General features: G+C 42.7%; 1 protein-coding gene across 2 annotated transcripts in view; it reads right to left on the bottom strand.

Moving 5' to 3' along the window:
* Positions 1-1,789: 1,789 nt before the first annotated feature.
* The window catches only part of LOC121540535 (chemokine-like protein TAFA-5), a 110,842-nt gene continuing 93,273 nt past the window's right edge, over positions 1,790-19,358 (bottom strand). For both annotated transcript variants that reach the window (XM_041849479.1, XM_041849480.2), the window contains exons 3-5: positions 7,293-7,420; positions 5,373-5,507; positions 1,790-2,899 (exon numbers count right to left, since the gene is read on the bottom strand). In XM_041849479.1, coding sequence (XP_041705413.1) covers positions 5,499-5,507; positions 7,293-7,420 — 137 coding nt within the window. In that variant the 3' untranslated portion in view covers positions 1,790-2,899; positions 5,373-5,498. The remainder of the gene's footprint in view (positions 2,900-5,372; positions 5,508-7,292; positions 7,421-19,358) is intronic.

Genomic DNA, 19,358 nt, shown 5'->3' with positions numbered 1-19,358 from the left:
TTGTTGGATGACATGATAATAGAGCTCTTTGGCCACGTAAACCAGTAGTGGGTCTTGCCGAAAGAACCCCATACCTACTGTAAAATATAGTGGTGGATCTTTGATGTTATGGGGCTATTTTGCTTCCACTGGTCCTGGGGCCCTTGTTAAGGTTAACGGCATCATGAACTTTACCCAGTACCAAGACATTTTAGCCAAAAACCTGGTTGCCTCTGCCAGGTGGCTGAAACTTGGCCGCAAGTGGATCTTCCAGAAAGACAATAACCCCAAGCACACATAAGAATCCACAAAAAATGTATTAATTATCTACAAAATCAACATTTTGCAATGGCCATCTCAGTCTCTGGACTTAAACAACATTGAAAACATGTGGTTTGAATTGGAGAGGGCAGTCCATAAGCGCAGATGAAAGATATCAAGTATCTGGAAGGATTCTGTATGTAGGAATGGTCTAAGATCCCTCCCAATGTGTTCTCCAATTCATAAAACATTTTAGAAAAAGGCTCAGTGCCGTTATCCTCGCAAGGTGAGGTATTGAAAGACATTGAAAACCGGGGTGCCAATAATTTTGACCCCTATCTTTTTGAGAAAAAAAAGAAGATATTACTTGTTTAACAAAATCTCTTTCTCTGAGCAATTGCATTAGTATTAAGTAAATTGTATTTGAATATTTTATTTTATACAGTGATGTTTGCTCATCTTTATCAATGGTGTCAATAATTTCACACCCCACTGTATATGATGCTCTGTTTCTGTGGTAATTTATATAAATACAAATACATTTTTTGGAGCTCAGTATGTTTATTATTTGTTTTTTGCTCATCTTTATCAAGAGTGCCACTAATTTTGGACTGTACGTCATATGGAAATACTCAATGCAAGTGATTTGATATCCTCTTTGCTGTAATTTTACTTTGATGGCACAAAGGCATTTAAATGGCCATGTGAGAACAACATCTAAAGAGCATGATACTCATGTCTTCCATCCTCAAAATCTAAAGGAAATATTGTGTATAATCTGTATGTTATTGAGACGTTTTTACTAATTATACCAATTAGCCACATTGATGCAACCGGATTATGTTGATAAAGTCAGTTGAAATTATGAGGAAACAATTAATGAAATCCATGTTTGTCTAGATGGTACTGTAGGATGATCGATGTTGTAAATCAATGTTTACCTATGTATATGATATTCCCATGAAGTGTCTCTGATATAACATAAAATCTTTACAGAATCCCAGAGAAAACTTGCATTGAGACTACAGACAGTGGTATAAGTTGTGTTTAAATTGGCCCATATAGAGTATGTATTTGCCACTCATTGATCCAATACTGATCAAGGAAGAATACTTTGAGCTGCTGTGGCATAATCCCACCACTAGGTTTGCACTACTAACAGGACGCTCATACTGCTCACTACCTTCAGTAGCATATTGCCAAAATGTCCATCATGTGTGTTTCTTTTGAACAGCATGCAAAACAGTATGTTGGTGGTAGCCTAACCAGCAGTGTCAAAGCTCACTAGCTCGAGAGCTTCCTTCCCCCATTGGCTATTGCAAAGTTGCCTTGTAACTTTCTGAGCTTTGGTTGCGAACTGTAGTCGTCAATGGGTAACTCACTAAATGTCTCCCCCTTCCATTGAAAATGGCGGTAACTTGGTTGTTGAATGTAGTTAAAGTGGTTTGAAAAGTAAAACACCAAATTGTGCAACATTTTCACAAAGGTTACTGAGGGACTTTAAAAGTAGAACATATAGAACATATGACCTTTCTTCAGAAATGGGCTCTGTACTATTATCTGAATACTTTAATTCTGTACTTTCCTCATTTCATGTTAAATAATTGACTTTTTATGATGAAAAAACTTGTTCAAATGAACAAGAGAGACCAGTAGCTTAAGGACATAGCTCATTGTGTATCCACAGTTTATGATTGGCAATGTGACCACATTTCCAGTGTTAAATAAGGTTTTCTACAAAGATACAACATATAAAACTGTTAAATATATAACTTTAGGCTTTTGAAAATACATTTAATGTTTCTTTCCCCCAAACAGATATGACGGATTTACTATTTTCCTCCAATTCTTTACTGGTGAGAAATGATTTGCTTGTTTCACTATAACCAGTCATGCTGACTGAAAATCGTCCAAATATAGCAATTGAAAATGTATATTTGATTTAATGTATGTTCAAAATAGAGCAGTGAGTATACAAGTACAGTTTAGTAGTCCAAGAGAAACATAATTGACAAATTACACAATGTCCCTTGACTTTTGCCATCCAGTTTCCGTCATTCATTTGTACACAATTACTCTGCACAACACATCACTTTTATCACCATGTGTACATTTGTGGGTATGTCTAGAGTCTGTAATAGTGTGAGTGGGAATATGGGATTGCATGTTTCATCAACTTGGAGAAGTCTCTAAACCCCTTATCCCAAAGTCCACTGTGTCCTCCAAAACATGGAGCAGTCGGCTATCTTTTTCTTTGGTCTGTAAAATCACTACAGAGGAGTTGCCAAGCGTAAAACTCCAAAAGAACATTTGTGTCCCGTGTCCAAAGTCTAGGTTGGGTCAGATCCAGAAGTTCATGACGACACACATTAGAATTATCCAAACTCAACTGAAAAATATGTTCGGTCTCCCATGGAATAATAGAGCATTGCAAAGTTCATATGTCCCATGTTAAGCTCCAGCTCCTGTATTTGGAGTCCGGGCCTTTGGCAACGTAGGTTCTACGTGGCTTCACGCTGCTGCACAGAACAATAGACGGACAGCTGATGATAAGACGACGTATGCTCCACACAGGCGGTGACGATGGACTATAGCAAGCAGCTCACACACCATCCCCTCTCTCTCTCGGGAGCGTCTGTCCCCGCCATCGTCAGGAGACCTGGAAATCGATAGGAACACAACAGCCATCAGGGGAGAAGAGAATGCAGGACGACATGCGACATCTGGCTCTGAGAGCCCTACTGCTTGTGTAAGCAATGCATTTATGGTGACGCTACTGTCGATAAAATGGCAAGCCCATCACTTCAGGGGACTCAATGCAGTATGTTATGTGTGATTCAGAAAACATTGGGGGTTGACATCAGGAGTCTGAATGTTTCGAGCTGCAGATATTCTCTCTCTCTCTCAATTCAATTTCAATTTAAGGGCTTTATTGGCATGGGAAACGTGTGTTAACATTGCCAAAGCAAGTGAAGTAGATAGTAAACAAAAGTGAAATAAACAATAAATATTAACAGTAAACATTACACTCAGAAGTTTCAAAAGAATAAAGACATTTCAAATGTCATATTATGTATATATACAGTGTTGTAACAATGTGCAAATAGTTAAAGTCTCTCTCTCTCTCTCTCTCTCTCTCTCGTAAATACTTTGAAATATTAACAATACATTTTTTTCTTGCATTCTGTAGATAAAATTGCACAGAATGTTCTTTATTCTCTGACTGTGTCACGTTCATTTCAGTTAATGAACTCTCTCTAATGATGCCAAGCTGTTGCTCAGGTTGAGATTAGACGCGCACAAGACGTAAATGAAGTGGTGAATACTGTGTCGTGAGGCAGACCTCACTGTCTGACTGAGCCTTCATTCAATTAAATAACATCCCTTTTGATGAACCAACATTACAGGGGTTAAAGGGTGTGACAGATCTTCTCCATACACAGATAAAGATTTTAAATGTAATCAGAGTCGTTTCAAAATCACGGCGATTTGTCACGGCCCTTAATGTACCAAAGATAGTGTGGGGCTCCACACTGCCCTCTAGCCATTTGGTTACGCTACAAATTATGACAACATCATAGAGGAAATGACAAAGCAAAGCAAAATGTCTTCCCTGCTCTCAGGGCATTCACAAAGCAACTTAACTGAAGTTTGCCTTAGTGCTCTGCATAAGTTACTGCCCCCACACTTACAATACAATGTCATGCAGGCGTCATTTTTCCTACCCCATTGCAATAGAGGACACAGTATAGAGGTCATTCTTGCTATATTGATGACTGATAATTCAAGCATCCCCTTGCATCTCAACCATGCGTTACAAACCCCGATATCAAATGAACTTGCAGTTTATCCTTCACTATATTGACTGTATATTTTGTGTTGACTGTATTGTAGTTGTACGTAATTATTGTTGTCCTACATGTTTAATGCCCTTTAATCTGTGCATGATGTTGTAAACATTATTTCCCCAAGTGGACAATAATATCAGTAAACACACATTATCAAAAATGACCTCACAAGTAAACATTCCCTGACAGAGATCCACAAGCAGACTACAGACAATTATAAACCGGGTGGTTCGAGCCCTGAATGCCGATTGGCTGACAGCCGTGGTATATCAGACCGTATACCATGGGTATGACAAAACATTTATTTTTACTGCTCTAATTACGTTGGTAACCAGTTAATAATAGCAATAAGGTACCTCTAGTTTGTGGAATATGGCCAATATACCACAGCAAAGGGCTGTATCCAGACACTCCGCGTTGTGTCGTGCTAAAAAACAGCCCTTAGCTGTGGTATATTGGCCATATACCACACCCCCTCAGGCCTTTTTGCTTAAATATACCATGGTTGGTTTTCTTTAGCCATAGCATCATTTGCCTGCTTGAATCCAAACCAGACTACAGTGGAAATCATGCATAGCACAGATGCCCCGACATAGGGAGACAGTATATTTATATTTCGGGATCGCACTCAAAGGTTTCTAGAAACATTAACAACGGAAGAGGATATGGGCAGGAAAAATATTTGTGTCCCTTAAAGGGAAGTTTCGTAGTTGATTCCAGGTGAAGACTTCGAACAAGTGCACCTTTGGGGTGAGTATGCATTGAATAATTCATAACCGTCTTGTAACCATCTTGTACATCTGTAATAGGAATTCCAAAACAGAGGCAAAACATTAAGGTAAGGCCAATGAACCAGGGTTCTAGACTTTTATTTATTTGATTTTGGCACCCTGCCAATTGAATCTCCCCTGTATTATTGACTGAAGCTGATTAAACAGGGATCGAATATAAATGTATCCATCATTACAGATATCATTACTGTGTTAACATCGAAACCCTACAGGTTCATCTCGGACAAGTCACTGTTCATGTCTGAATGCGTTCAATATTTCACCGGATGCTGTTCAAATCAAATCACATTTTATTGGTCACATACACATATTTAGCTGATGTTATTGTGGGTGTAGCGAAATGCTTGTGCTTAGGAGCTAGAAGCAGAGCTGGCACGTCTGTCGGCGTCATCTTGCCCAACATCATTACAGAAGAGAAAACAAGTGTGTCATTTGCCATCACAAAGGAGTAATCATGCATATGACATTTAGGGGAAACGGAATTCATCTGTACCTTGCTGTGTCGCTCTAGACTGCCAGGATCTGCAGTTAGTTGTTTCTCTCCTGTCTGTCCTTGAAAAGTGGTTGACTTTCGCTGTCTGTCTGGCTGGCAAGGCGTTCTGTCTTTGTGTGTGTGTCGTCATAGGGCCTGAAGACAGTCGTGAAGAGGGCACGACAAAGCCTATTCCCCCTCAGGAGACTGAAAAGATTTGGCATGGGTCCTCAGATCCTCAAAACATTCTACAGCTGCACCATCGAGAGCATCCTGACTGGTTGCATCACCGCCTGGTATGGCAACTGCTTGGCCTCCGACCGCAAGGCACTACAGAGGGTAGTGCGTATGGCCCAGTACATCACTGGGGCCAAGCTTCCTGCCATCCAGGACCTCTATACCAGGCGGTGTCAGAGGAAAGCCCTCAAAATTGTCAAAGACTCCAGCCACCCTAGTCATAGACTGTTCTCTCTGCTGCCGCACGGCAAGCGGTACCGGAGTGCCAAGTCTAGGTCCAAAAGATTTCTCAACAGCTTCTACCCCCAAGCCATAAGACTCCTGAACAGCTAATCATGGCTACCCAGACTATTTGCACTGCCCCCCCACCCCATCCTTTTACGCTGCTGCTACTCTGTTAATTATTTATGCATAGTCACTTTAACTCTGCCCACATGTACATATTACTTCAACTACCTCAACTAGCCGGTGCACCCGCACATTGACTCTGCACCGGTACCCCCCTGTATATATAGCCTCCCTACTGTTATTTTATTTTACTTCTGCTCTTTTTTTCTCAACACTTTTTTTGTTGTTGTTATTTATATATATATATATTTTTTTTTTTTACTTTTTTGTTAAAAATAAATGCACTGTTGGTTAAGGGCTGTAAGTAAACATTTCACTGTAATGTCTGCACCTGTTGTATTCGGCGCATGTGGCCAATAAAATTTGATTTGATTTGATTTGATTTGATTTGGAGAGGACTTATGACAGGTCTCTGGACAGGAGTTATGACAGGTCTCTGGACAGGACTTATGACAGGTCTCTGGACAGGACTTATGACAGGTCTCTGGACAGGTGTTATGACAGGTCTCTGGACAGGTCTTATGACAGGTTTCTGGACAGGACTTATGACAGGTCTCTGGACAGGAGTTATGACAGGTCTCTGGACAGGTCTTATGACAGGTCTCTGGACAGGTGTTATGACAGGTCTCTGGACAAGACTTATGACAGGTCTCTGGACAGGTGTTATGACAGGTCTCTGGACAGGACTTATGACAGATCTCTGGACATGTCTTATGACATGTCTCTGGACAGGTGTTATGACAGGTCTCTGGACAGGTCTTATGACAGTTCTCTGGACAGGTGTTATGACAGGTCTCTGGACAGGAGTTATGACAGGTCTCTGGACAGGTCTTATGACAGGTCTCTGGACAGGTGTTATGACAGGTCTCTGGACAAGACTTATGACAGGTCTCTGGACAGGTGTTATGACAGGTCTCTGGACAGGACTTATGACAGATCTCTGGACATGTCTTATGACATGTCTCTGGACAGGTGTTATGACAGGTCTCTGGACAGGTCTTATGACAGTTCTCTGGACAGGTCTTATGACAGGTCTCTGGACAGGTCTTATGACAGGTCTCTGGACAAGACTTATGACAGGTCTCTGGACAGGTGTTATGACAGGTCTCTGGACAGGTGTTATGACAGGTCTCTGGACAGGTCTTATGACAGGCCTCTGGACAGGTCTTATGACAGGTCTCTGGACAGGTGTTATGACGTCTCTGGTCAGGTCTTATGACAGATCTCTGGACAGGTGTTATGACAGGTCTCTTGACAGGTGTTATGACAGGTCTCTGGACAGGTGTTATGACTATGAACTCTGGTCACTTTAACTGTGACAGATTGTGGTCACGAGGCTTGGCAGTCTTGTCTTACCGTGGTGGTCTTCACCCGGCCCCCCGGCTGTGTGCAGGTCCAGCCTGAGTGGTTTACTAAGAGGTCACAGCCCTCGTCTTCCAAGCAAGGCATCATCTCACACCACTGCCGGCTCCTCACAATGAGAGCTGTGGAGAGAGGAGAGAAAGGGGGTTGGTTATTTCTCGTCGTATCTATCTATCTATCTATCTATCTATCTATCTATCTATCTATCTATCTATCTATCTATCTATCTATCTATCTATCTATCTATCTATCTATCTATTTTTATTTTTTATTTTTTATTTCACCTTTAATTAACCAGGTAAACCAGTTGAGAACAAGTTCTCATTTACAACTGCGACCTGGCAAAGATAAAGCAAAGCAGTGCGATAAAAACAACAACACAGAGTTACATATGAGGTAAAACAAAACAAAGTCAAAAATACAACAGAAATACATATATATACAGTGTGTGCAAATGTAGCAAGTTATGGAGGTAAGGCAATAAATAGGCTATAGTGCAAAATAATTACAATTAGTATTAACACTGGAATGATAGATGTGCAAGAGATGATGTGCAAATAGAGATACTGGGGTACAAATGAGCAAAATAAATAACAATATAGGGATGAGGTAGTTGGGCGGGCTAATTTCAGATGGGCTGTGTACAGGTGCAGTGATCGGTAAGGTGCTCTGACAACTGATGCTTAAAGTTAGTGAGGGAGATAAGTGTCTCCAGCTTCAGAGATTTTTGCATTTCGTTCCAGTCATTGGCAGCAGAGAACTGGAAGGAATTGCGGCCAAAGGAGGTGTTGGCTTTGGGGATGACCAGTGAGATATACCTGCTGGAGCGCAGACTACGGGTGGGTGTTGCTATGGTGACTAATGAGCTAAGATAAGGCGGGGATTTGCCTAGCAGTGATTTATAGATGGCCTGGAGCCAGTGGGTTTGGCGACGAATATGTAGTGAGGACCAGCCAACAAGAGCGTACAGGTCACAGTGGTGGGTATTATATGGGGCTTTGGAGACAAAACGGATGGCACTGTGATAGACTACATCCAATTTGCTGAGTAGAGTGTTGGAGGCTATTTTGTAAATGACATCGCCGAAGTCAAGAATCGGTAGGATAGTCAGTTTTACGAGGGCATGTTTGGCAGCATGAGTGAAGGAGGCTTTGTTGCGAAATAGGAAACCGATTATAGATTTAACTTTGGATTGGAGATTCTTAATGTGAGTCTGGAAGGAGAGTTTACAGTCTAACCAGACACCTAGATATTTGTAGTTGTCCACATACTCTAGGTCAGACCCGTCGAGAGTAGTGATTCTAGTCGGGTGGGCGGGTGCAAGCAGCGTTCGGTTGAAGAGCATGCATTTAGTTTTACTAGTGTTTAAGAGCAGTTGGAGGCTACTGAAGGAGTGTTGTATGGCATTGAAGCTCGTTTGGAGGTTTGTTAACACAGTGTCCAATGAAGGGCCAGATGTATACAAAATGGTGTCGTCTGCGTAGAGGTGGATCTGAGAGTCACCAGCAGCAAGAGCGACGTCATTGATATACACAGAGAAAAGAGTCGGCCCAAGAATTGAACCCTGTGGCACCCCCATAGAGACTGCCATAGGTCCAGACAACAGGCCCTCCGATTTGACACATTGAACTCTATCTGAGAAGTAGTTGGTGAACCAGGCGAGGCAGTCATTTGAGAAACCAAGGCTATTTAGTCTGCCAATAAGAATGCGGTGGTTGACAGAGTCGAAAGCCTTGGCCAGGTCGATGAAGACGGCTGCACAGTACTGTCTATTATCGATCGCGGTTATAATTTCGTTTAGGACCTTGAGCGTGGCTGAAGTGCACCCATGACCAGCTCGGAAACCGGATTGCATAGCGGAGAAGGTACGGTGGGATTCGAAATGGTCGGTGATCTGTTTGTTGACTTGGCTTTCAAAAACTTTTGAAAGGCAGGGCAGGATGGATATGGGTCTGTAACGTTTGGATCTAGAGTGTCACCCCCTTTGAAGAGGGGGATGACCGCGGCAGCTTTCCAATCTCTGGGGATCTCAGACGTTACGAAAGAGAGGTTGAACAGGCTAGTAATAGGGGTTGCGACAATTTCGGCGGCTAGTTTTAGAAAGAAAGGGTCCAGCTTGTCTAGCCCAGATGATTTGTAGGGGTCCAGATTTTGCAGCTCTTTCAGAACATCAGCTGTCTGAATTTGTGTGAAGGAGAAGCGGGGGGGGCATGGGCAAGTTGCAGCGGAGGGTGCAGAGCTGGTGGCCGGGGGTAGTGGTAGCCAGGTGGAAAGCATGGCCAGCCGTAGCAAAATGCTTGTTGAAATTCTCGATTATTGTAGATTTATCGGTGGTGATAGTGTTTCCTAGCCTCAGTGCAGTGGGCAGCTGGGAGGAAGTGCTCTTATTTTCCATGGACTTTACAGTGTCCCAAAACTTTTTGGAGTTAGTGCTACAGGATGCAAATTTCTGTTTGAAAAAGTTAGCCTTTGCTTTCCTAACTGCTTGTGTATATTGGTTCCTAACTTCCCTGAAAAGTTGCATATCGCGGGGGCTATTTGATGCTAATGCAGTACGCCACAGGATGTTTTTGTGCTGGTCAAGGGCAGTCAAGTCTGAGGAGAACCAGGGGCTTTATCTGTTCTTAGTTCTGTATTTTTTGAATGGGGCATGTTTATTTAAGATTGAGAGGAAATTACTTTTAAAGAACAACCAGGCATCCTCTACTGACGGAATGAGATCTATATCCATCCAGGATACCTGGGCCAGGTCAATTAGGAAGGCCTGCTCGCTGAAGTGTTTTTGGGAGCGTTTGACAGTGATGAGGGGTGGTCGTTTGTCCGCGGACCCGTTACGGACGCAGGCAATAAGGCAGTGATCGCTGAGATCCTGGTTGAAGACAGCGGAGGTGTATTTAGAGGGTAAGTTAGTCAGGATGATATCTATGAGAGTACCCATGTTTACGGATTTAGGGTTGTACCTGGTAGGTTCGTTGATAATTTGTGTGAGATTGAGGGCATCTAGTTTAGATTGTAGCATGGCCGGGGTGTTAAGCATATCCCAATTTAGGTCACCAAGCAGTACGAACTCTGAGGATAAATGGGGGGCAATCAAAATCACCCCCTTTGGCAGTTCTATCTAGACGGAAAATGTTATAGTTGGGGATGGAAATTTCAGAATTTTTGGTGGCCTTCCTAAGCCAGGATTCAGACACTGCTAGAACATCAGGGTTGGCGGAGTGTGCTAACGCAGTGAATAACTCAAACTTAGGAAGGAGGCTTCTGATATTTACGTGCAGAAAACCAAGACTTTTACGGTTACAGAAGTCAACAAATGATAGCTCCTGGGGAGTAGGAGTGATACTGGGGGCTGCAGGGCCTGGGTTAGCCTCTACATCACCAGAGGAACAGAGGAGGACTAGAATAAGTATACGACTAAAGGCTTTAAGAACTGGTCTTCTAGTGCGTTGGGTACATAGAATAAAGGGGGCAGTTCTCCGGGCGTTGTAGAAAAGATTCAGGGCATTATGTACAGAAAAGGATATGGAAGGATATGAGTACAGTTCAGGTAACCCTAAGCGTTGGGTAACAATGAAAGAGATAGCGTCACTGGAGGCACCGATTGAGCCGGTCTCGGCGTGTATGGGGGGTGGAACAAAGGAACTATTTGAGGCAGTTTGAGAGGGACTAGGGGTTCTACAGTGAAATTGTATAATAAGAACTAACCCAAACAGCAATAGGCAAGGCATAATTGACATGGGAGATAGGCATAAAGCAGTCACAGGTGTTATTAGAGAGAGCTAAGACAACAGCTGGAAATAGCGATAACGTTTGGGCTAAGGCTAAACAGAATAAACAGGACAGGGTACCGTGTAAAGGAACAGTCCAGCAGGCATCAGCTGTGCAGCTGAGTGATCATAAGGTCCAGTGAACAGCAATATGTGAGTCCGAGAGCAGTTCAAATTGGTGCTTCAGCACAGCTAGCAGGGAGCACAGTTGTAGTTTGCGTGTGCTAGCGGGCCGGGGCTGGCAGATGGATCTTCGTGGTCGTCGCAACGGGAAGCCTGTTGAAACCACATCAGACTATTTCGTCGGCAAATCAGTCGTGTTGGATCGGCGGGGCTCAGTGTCAACACTAGGAGGTCGCGTCCGGTTGACAGAGAGGTAGATAGCCGGGAGATGGGCCTGAGGCTAGCTCAAGGCTAACTGGTGCTTGCTACAGGGCAATGGTAATCAGCCAACAACAGGTTGCAGCTAGCTAGCTGGTTGCGATGATCCGGCGCTAGGGTCCAGTGATTCCGGCAGAAAGTCCAATAAGCTCTGGGTCGATAGCACGCTGGGTCGATAGTACGCTGTGCAGACTGGCCGACGAATTGTCCAGGCTAGAGCTAGAGCTGGCTGGTGGATAGTGTAGGCCACGGACAGTGGTGAAGACGCTAACGGTGACTAATATCAAGTAGCCATTCAGTTGCAGCTACACTAGTTTCAGCTAGTTTCAGCTTACGGTTCTTGATGAAAGTTATAAAGAAATAATAGAATCCTTTCCACGTTGGGTGAGGCGGGTTGCAGGAAAGTATATTTAGTTAAAGAATGAAAAGTAAAAATTGAGAAATATATACAAAATAGACAAAAAAAACAAGAAACAGGATATTTACACAAGGAGAATGAATAAAAGCGACCGCACTGCTACGCCATCTTGGAATCTATCTATCTATCTATCTATCTATCTATCTATCTATCTATCTATCTATCTATCTATCTATCTATCTATCTATCTATCTATCTATCTATCTATCTATCTATCTATCTATCTATCTATCTATCTATCTATCTATCTATCTATCTATCTATCTATCTATCTATCTATCTATCTATCTATCTATCTATCTATCTATCTACATTCTCAATATGGATCACAAGTCAATGGTAAATATAATAAATAAAATAAGTTTGATCCACAATGACAAAATGGTATCAATTAACAAAATCCAAATGCACCAAGTCAGATGAAGCAGAACGCATGTTTAGCACAACATCTGTGAGAGAAAACGCTGTCCAAGTGGATGGCAGTGACTGGAGGTTTAAAGGCAGAAACAGAGGGGAGAGAGAGAGAGGGAGAGAGAGAGAGAGAGAGAGAGAGAGAGAGAGAGAGAGAGAGAGAGAGAGAGAGAGAGAGAGAGAGAGAGAGAGAGAGAGAGAGAGAGAGAGAGAGAGAGAGAGAGAGAGAGAGAGAGAGAGAGAGAGAGAGAGAGAGAGAGAGAGAGAGAGAGAGAGAGAGATAATAATCTACTATATACTGTACACACTGACAAAGGGACTTCAATCACCTTAATGGAGGATGCGAGATAAAGTGTGCGAGACGGAGAGGAAAGTGATAAACATTGGAGAACATGTAGGATTTGCAGCACAGGGATGGAGAGGGGACATGTTATGAAAGACCATTGATCATTGAGCTTATGAAGCAGGAACGCTCTAATGATCAGCACACTGCTGTATACCATCTGAGCTCAGGTTGTTATAATTCATAGCCCACTGGAGGGAACCAACCAATGCCTGCGCTTAGATTTCACGATGGGTTGCGGCAAGGCTCTCTCGACCTTTACAAACCATACTCTTTGATGAAACGAAGTGAAAGGTATGTGTGTGTGTATATGTGTGTGCGTGTACGTGTGTGTGTGTGTGTGTGTGTGTGTGTGAGTGAGAGAGAGACACCTGCTCAACACCGGCGACTGCAGCCCTCCACAATGCCACATTTTGGGAGAGAGTGTGTGTTCAGGTGTTATTAAACCCCATTCATGTTCATTAGCACGCTCAGAGGTTAAACAACACACAGCAAGGGTAACCATAACCACAAAGACTACAGGAAAAGAAAAATGCCAGAATAAAATGAATAATAAAATGAATAATTAGATCTGTGAGTATGAAACAGAACATTTTAGCTGTACAAAGAGCCTTCTCCTCTTGAAGTAGACCTGTTTTTATACACACGTCTATTTATAAGAAACTAGGGCATTCGCACCCTTGCATTTGCATATCATGACATCCCAATTGGCCCTCAGAGAGAGAGAGAGAGAGAGAGAGAGAGAGAGAGAGAGAGAGAGAGAGAGAGAGAGAGAGAGAGAGAGAGAGAGAGAGAGAGAGAGAGACAGAAAGACAGAAAGACAGAAAGACAGAAAGACAGAAAGACAGAAAGTTGCATATTTAGGTCCAGGGGAAAATAATAATTGAGCAGAATATAGCTTATAACAAACAAAAACTAAACTATGCAAATGGAAGCACATACAGCATCAGGGGAAAAAGGAGTCACCTTTGCACGTACATAAAGCCAAGGGCAAAGTTGTGTTCACACAGCGAAAGCAATGACAAGGAAGAACACTCAATTACCGCTACAAGCAATACAAATAAATCAATTGTACAAACTCAATGAAGTTACAGTAGATTTAAGCTGTAATAGAGAGGTAAAATACATGTTTTCCTCTCTGTTGTACTGTTGATGCAACTGCCTATACCACATTTGTTTCAATGTTGTCATGGGAATACCTGATGGCAATTTTATTTGATTTTTTTTTATAGTTGTTTAAATGATATGCTCAATCAATAGGCAGATTAACAGCATTGGACAAATAACAAATGCATTGTCAGCGCAAGTCCACCAATGTTCTTAAACGGGACACATGTGGACCCCAGGAAGAGTAGCTGCTGCTTTTGCAACAGCTAATGGAGATCCTAATAAAATACCAAACACCAAAATGTAATCACAAAAAAACTAGATGAGGGTGAAGGGAAAAATAACGAAAGTTGTAACTTTAAGTGAAACAGATCCTTATAATTCACATCCCCGTCCACCTCAGTGAAATGAAACTTTGCCAGGGATGCTGCGGGGATCCTTCTGGAAGTGAACAATTCGCATGGGGAGGCATTTGAAAGCCAGAGATATGGATAACACATTTACAGGGAGAGGCCAAACCATTTATACTATACAAAACGCATTCAGATACCCTGCTAAATTCCTAGCACAACCAGAGGATGATATAGAAAATTAAATGGTATATGGACTGTTTAACAAGGTAATACATTCTCCTGTGGTGTCTTGTGACTGGACATTTTATAGTGATAACCTGTTAGCCTCAATTATCAATGTAAATTTCCATTGAACATCACCATAGGGCATGATGCCCTCTCAGAAATGGTCCTTAATTAAATTCTTCCATTTCCCCATTCCTTTATCTGATGGGAGAGGGGGTAGTGGAAGTGATAAGTATATCAATAATACCCAATCACCATGCCGCCTGCCTTCCGAGGTCATTCCCACCTTTAGATAACAATCAATTCACGTTATTGTTCTCCTTCATTATCCCACCATTAGCTGTGGCGGCCACTCAATTGAAACAGCTGGGGGCGCGTGGAGATCCAAAGGCAATGTCTGTTGTGGAATAATAATCATGAAAAGAAGAAGAAACAGAATCTACCTTCATGAAGGGTGTGTGTGTGTGTGTGTGTGTGTGTGTGTGTGTGTGTGTGTGTGCAGATGGAGAGGAGGTGGGCGCGGATCGGGGCACAGTTCATCTTGCGGAGATAAGACAGAAATAACATCATTACATCCACCAGTGGGGCAGTATGTCTGTGAAATAGCATATCACTGAGCCGTCAACAGCTGCCGCCCCGGGTGATAAATCCTGCTTAATATGGTGTGAAGCCGGGGGTCTGGCAAGAGAGGGGCTGGGGCTGCTAATCTGCCCCAAGGACAGGACAGGGAATACACAGAGAACTACCAAACCCTCAACAGAGACAAAAACATTCCAGGAGTCACCACTCACTTCATTTATAGAAACAGTGATAGTCTATCTCGATCATGATGTTCTGCTTTCCTAAACTGTTTGTAGGCCTAACTGCTTAACCCTCCCGTTGTCCTAGGGTCAAAATGACCCGCCACTGTGTTGAACCAACTTTATTAAATTTTTATATTTTTGGGATCATTTGTGAGAAGGAGGCAGTGAGACTTTAAAGAAAGTATCACTGCCTCCTTCTCACAAATGATCCAAAAAATATAAAAATTAAATAAAGTTGGTTCAACACAGTGGCGGGTCATTTTGACCCTAGGACAACGGGAGGGTTAAGCCTTTAAGAGGTTAAAAGTTTGTCAAATTGTATTCTGCTTTGATGTTATAAACAGTTCCTGAGGAGCGCAGTCTGGAAAGTTCCAGAGACATCCATGCTTTCTATGTCTATGCTGCAGTCATTCGCCTAATTAACAATGTTCTCTATTCATCAGCTCACTGGTGCGAGTCACTTCTCTTTCTCACCAAATCACAGGCGTTACTATGCAGTGCTGTGTTCATGATAAGAAAAAATTCCTTCTACATAATTACTCATACATGGCCCCTAAACGAGTCTACAAAACGAGGTGTCAACATGGCAGAGGTGAAAAGGTAGAAATGTTTTTGAAGCTACTGAGGGTTCTGTTGAAAGTTTGAATTTCTAGTCAAGCTGAGCATCTATGACATACCATCAGTGTTCTATGGATATTCTGGTACTTCTATGATGCCCCAGGTCAGTAGACAACACAGACCTTTGTGATGGAGATGACAGGCTGTGTCTCTGCATCAACACACACCTTCCCTATCCTACTGTATTGAGCAGGGTCTCAATTCCAAAATGTAAAATTGATAACTTGATATCAGCTAAATAATAATAATTATATAAATCACTAATACAACTCCACCACGCTAGCTGAAGCACCTATGGGCTCACTCGTACAATAATCCCCTTAATCTATTCACCAAATGGGCATAAATCTTGTGACATATTTATGTCAACATACCCCTAGTTTCTTTCACTTGCGTGTTACAGCAACAATTTACTGACAAACCTCCACCTCCCCACCACCACCAGCTCCAGGCCGGTCATTGGCCAACTGAATTAAAGCAGCAAAGCGAGGTTTTCAGCCAGAACTGTCGTGAAGCGATTTGGCCTAACAGAAGTTGATTTATAAGCGAATTACCTTGATATGCCTTGATAAAACAATTCAATTATAACGAAAGTCCTCTACATAGGGGAATTGAACTTAGGTTGGATAAATGGGAGCAGGCTTTAATGAAACAAACAAACAGACTCCCACCCCCTATTAACTGTCATGGCTACAGAGCCACACACTAAGACTCCCTCTCTAATGAGACAGACGCTGTCTCTACCGCTCGGAGAGCCTGTCACTCGGCAGGGACGCAGACTATGGAGGAACGCAGCTGTTCCCAGTGCAGCCTTTTGTAAATCGATACATCAAAGCGCTGTACTCAGCCTGAACCCAGAACTGCCAGCCAAATGCCCACAAACAAAAAGGCGTGTGACGAATCTAGTCGGAGAAACCTGCACAGTAAGACTGGGCTTCCTGAACACCTGAGTTTATTCGCAAGGTACCTAGCAGAGCCACCTCGTATTGCCTTAGCTTACCTGACTGAGTAAAATGGGGAAATATACGAGTTTCATGGGGAATGTACAGAATTTCTCTTTGAAAATATACTCGTATAAACTCTGTAATATGTGTGGGCATTGTTATTCAAAGGTGTAATTAGAAGTGTCAGGGGTGGAATGTTAAAGAAAATAGAGTGAGAGAGAACACAGCAGTCACCTATTTTCCCTGTAAGATTTAATCACAGATCCAATGAATAAAGGCTGTTTTGTCTTGTCATTTTCTTGCAGAGTGTATTAAACTCGGCAGGATAGAGGACGTTTTTCTTTGTGTGCTCTTGTGGAGACATTGTTTCTTAATCTAATTCCCTGGGAATGTCTGGAGCTACATCTCTATCCTCCATCATCCCAGGACACCTTCCCTAAGTGCGTGCGCCACACGCTTCTCTTGATAACGCTTTAATTAATTCAGCCGCCTGTCTTTGCTGGTCCTCGGAACAGCTTTCATCGGAAGCCTTGCAGCTCGATCCTAAAGCGCAAGCTTTCATGGTATCGCTGCTTATGGACATGCCTTATGGATACTAGAAACACAAGGATATCAACGGGCTCCTTGCTCTGCAGCATGATGCACTGTCCAACTTCAAGCTCTGTCTGAAGAGCAATGAAAGAAGGCATTGGGTCTCCCTTATATTGAAGGCACCTGGAGTATGTAGCAACTGTGGTGGGCAGGTAGCTAAGAGAACAAGTCTACTATACACAGGCTACCAATATAGAGAAAAATGATTCACAAAGGACAGCTTGGCACAAATGACATCTTGTCATTAAAAAGAGGTTCATGTGAAAAAATACCATTCATTGCACAATGGAGTTGCACTAAAGGTGCAGTGTGACAGTTGAATCACGCCCTTGACTCGGAACAGCCCTCTTTTCTCCAAACGGTAAATGCCCCACCACATCCCCCTGAATTCCTCCTGCATTCTGCAGGTCCCTATTAGGCCTGAGCGATGGCCCGGTCCCAGCTGTGTTCCGCCAGCGTTCTGCAGACAGAGAGGGGGAAGCGGTCTCTAGAGCCTTGGCGGTCTTGACCCAGTTAAGGTAGGCGCTGACTGATGACCGATGCAGAGACCTGCCGACAGGATTTATTGAGACGATAAATGAGAGGGGCTTCACGTTGCGGTGTACGAGAGATTATTTATATATTTTGATAAAGACTTTTGGGAAATACTACACAGCCTTGCGTTGCTGTCTGTGATTTGTGTTCCTCTGGAAAGCAAAAGACCACCCCTGTGGGCTTTCCTCAGAGACATGGACACACGGACACAAACAAAAAGAAGCACCAAACTCGTCTTGATACTGCAACAAGTTGGGAGAGCTTTGGTCATTGCAACTTGGTCATCACAAGTCCCTTTCGTTTATTGTCCCCAAAAAGTCCTGTTAACAGCTTTCCCACTGAAATTGCAGTAAAAAAATAATTAAGAACAACACTATGGCAGCAAGTACTATAAAACATCATATGCTATTTGGGCAATAGTTTAGTTGATAAAAATCCAGAGAAGATTAGCAATTTATGAAAATGTCAGTAGCACTTATGACATAAACTGGCCCGGGTAACCATCAGTTACCTTGTAGAGTTCATAGCTCAGATAGTCAGAGAGCTAACATCTGTGAGCACCGTCTGCCCGGGTGTTGTACTTGACATTTTAAACAAATCAGCTTGAATCAATAGCAAAGGTTACGACAGCAACACTCCGGGCCTCAGCGATGCTAAATGGAGTCAGTCTGCTTAGTGCTGAACCCTCTCCCTCCCCTAAACACTTGACCGTCTCAGAGCAGGTTCCCTTCCACGATCGATTGGAAACGACGTAAGCCGCTCCAAAAAGACTGGTAGCCCTAAAGTACATTATGAGGTCTTCATTTGGGATTGTTGTGTTGTAAGTGCGGAGGACGGATATTAACTGTGGATTTCAGAGGCTTAGAGGTGTTCTGTCCAAGCTAATTGTTTTATAATATCATTGGCAAAATGTATCAGACAGTTTAACAGTCAAATTTGAAAAATACATAAGTTATTCTAGGTACGAGTTCCAGGGAGTTCCTAATTTCAATTATGGAATGGAAGTACCAATAACAATTAGCGATTGGGTATTTTACAACACAACACACATGCCTACCACAACAGAGCCACTCTCTCAGAAACGTTATAGGTCTATCATGATATTCACCCAATGGTAAACAACTAATCAATAGTTAATTTGTCACTGGAGTCACAAGGAAGCAAGTTAGGGGAATTCCAGCTTTTTCCTTAACCAAAATGAGCCAATCAATTTCAACTTTAGTGAGACTATCAAGTGAAAGGGGCTACAACTCAAATGAAGGCTGATTGCTCCAAATGCCAAAACAAGTCTGTTTTTTAGTAATCTTTTTACTACTCTGGGGGGGGTAAGAGTCTTGCTAGGCCCCGTTGGCATTTGGGTCTAAATGGATAGCATAGTGCCCCGTCCAGCCTGAAGCTGACTGAAAGTGGCAGGTGTATTATTCTTCTGGTTGCCGGTTCCCTGGACAAATTCTAAGATATTTGAAAGGTTCTGCAGTCGCTATAGTGCCCTCTAACAAATATCTCTGTTCAGCATTGCAACACTTCAAGTTGTGTTCAAATCTCCAGGGCTCGCCAAATTTGAG

This window comes from Coregonus clupeaformis, chromosome 26, assembly GCF_020615455.1.
Source record: "Coregonus clupeaformis isolate EN_2021a chromosome 26, ASM2061545v1, whole genome shotgun sequence".
In the NCBI taxonomy this organism is placed as follows: domain Eukaryota; kingdom Metazoa; phylum Chordata; class Actinopteri; order Salmoniformes; family Salmonidae; genus Coregonus; species Coregonus clupeaformis.
The sequence above is the reverse complement of the archived record's forward strand: the minus strand, read 5'-3'. Positions and strand labels throughout refer to the sequence as shown.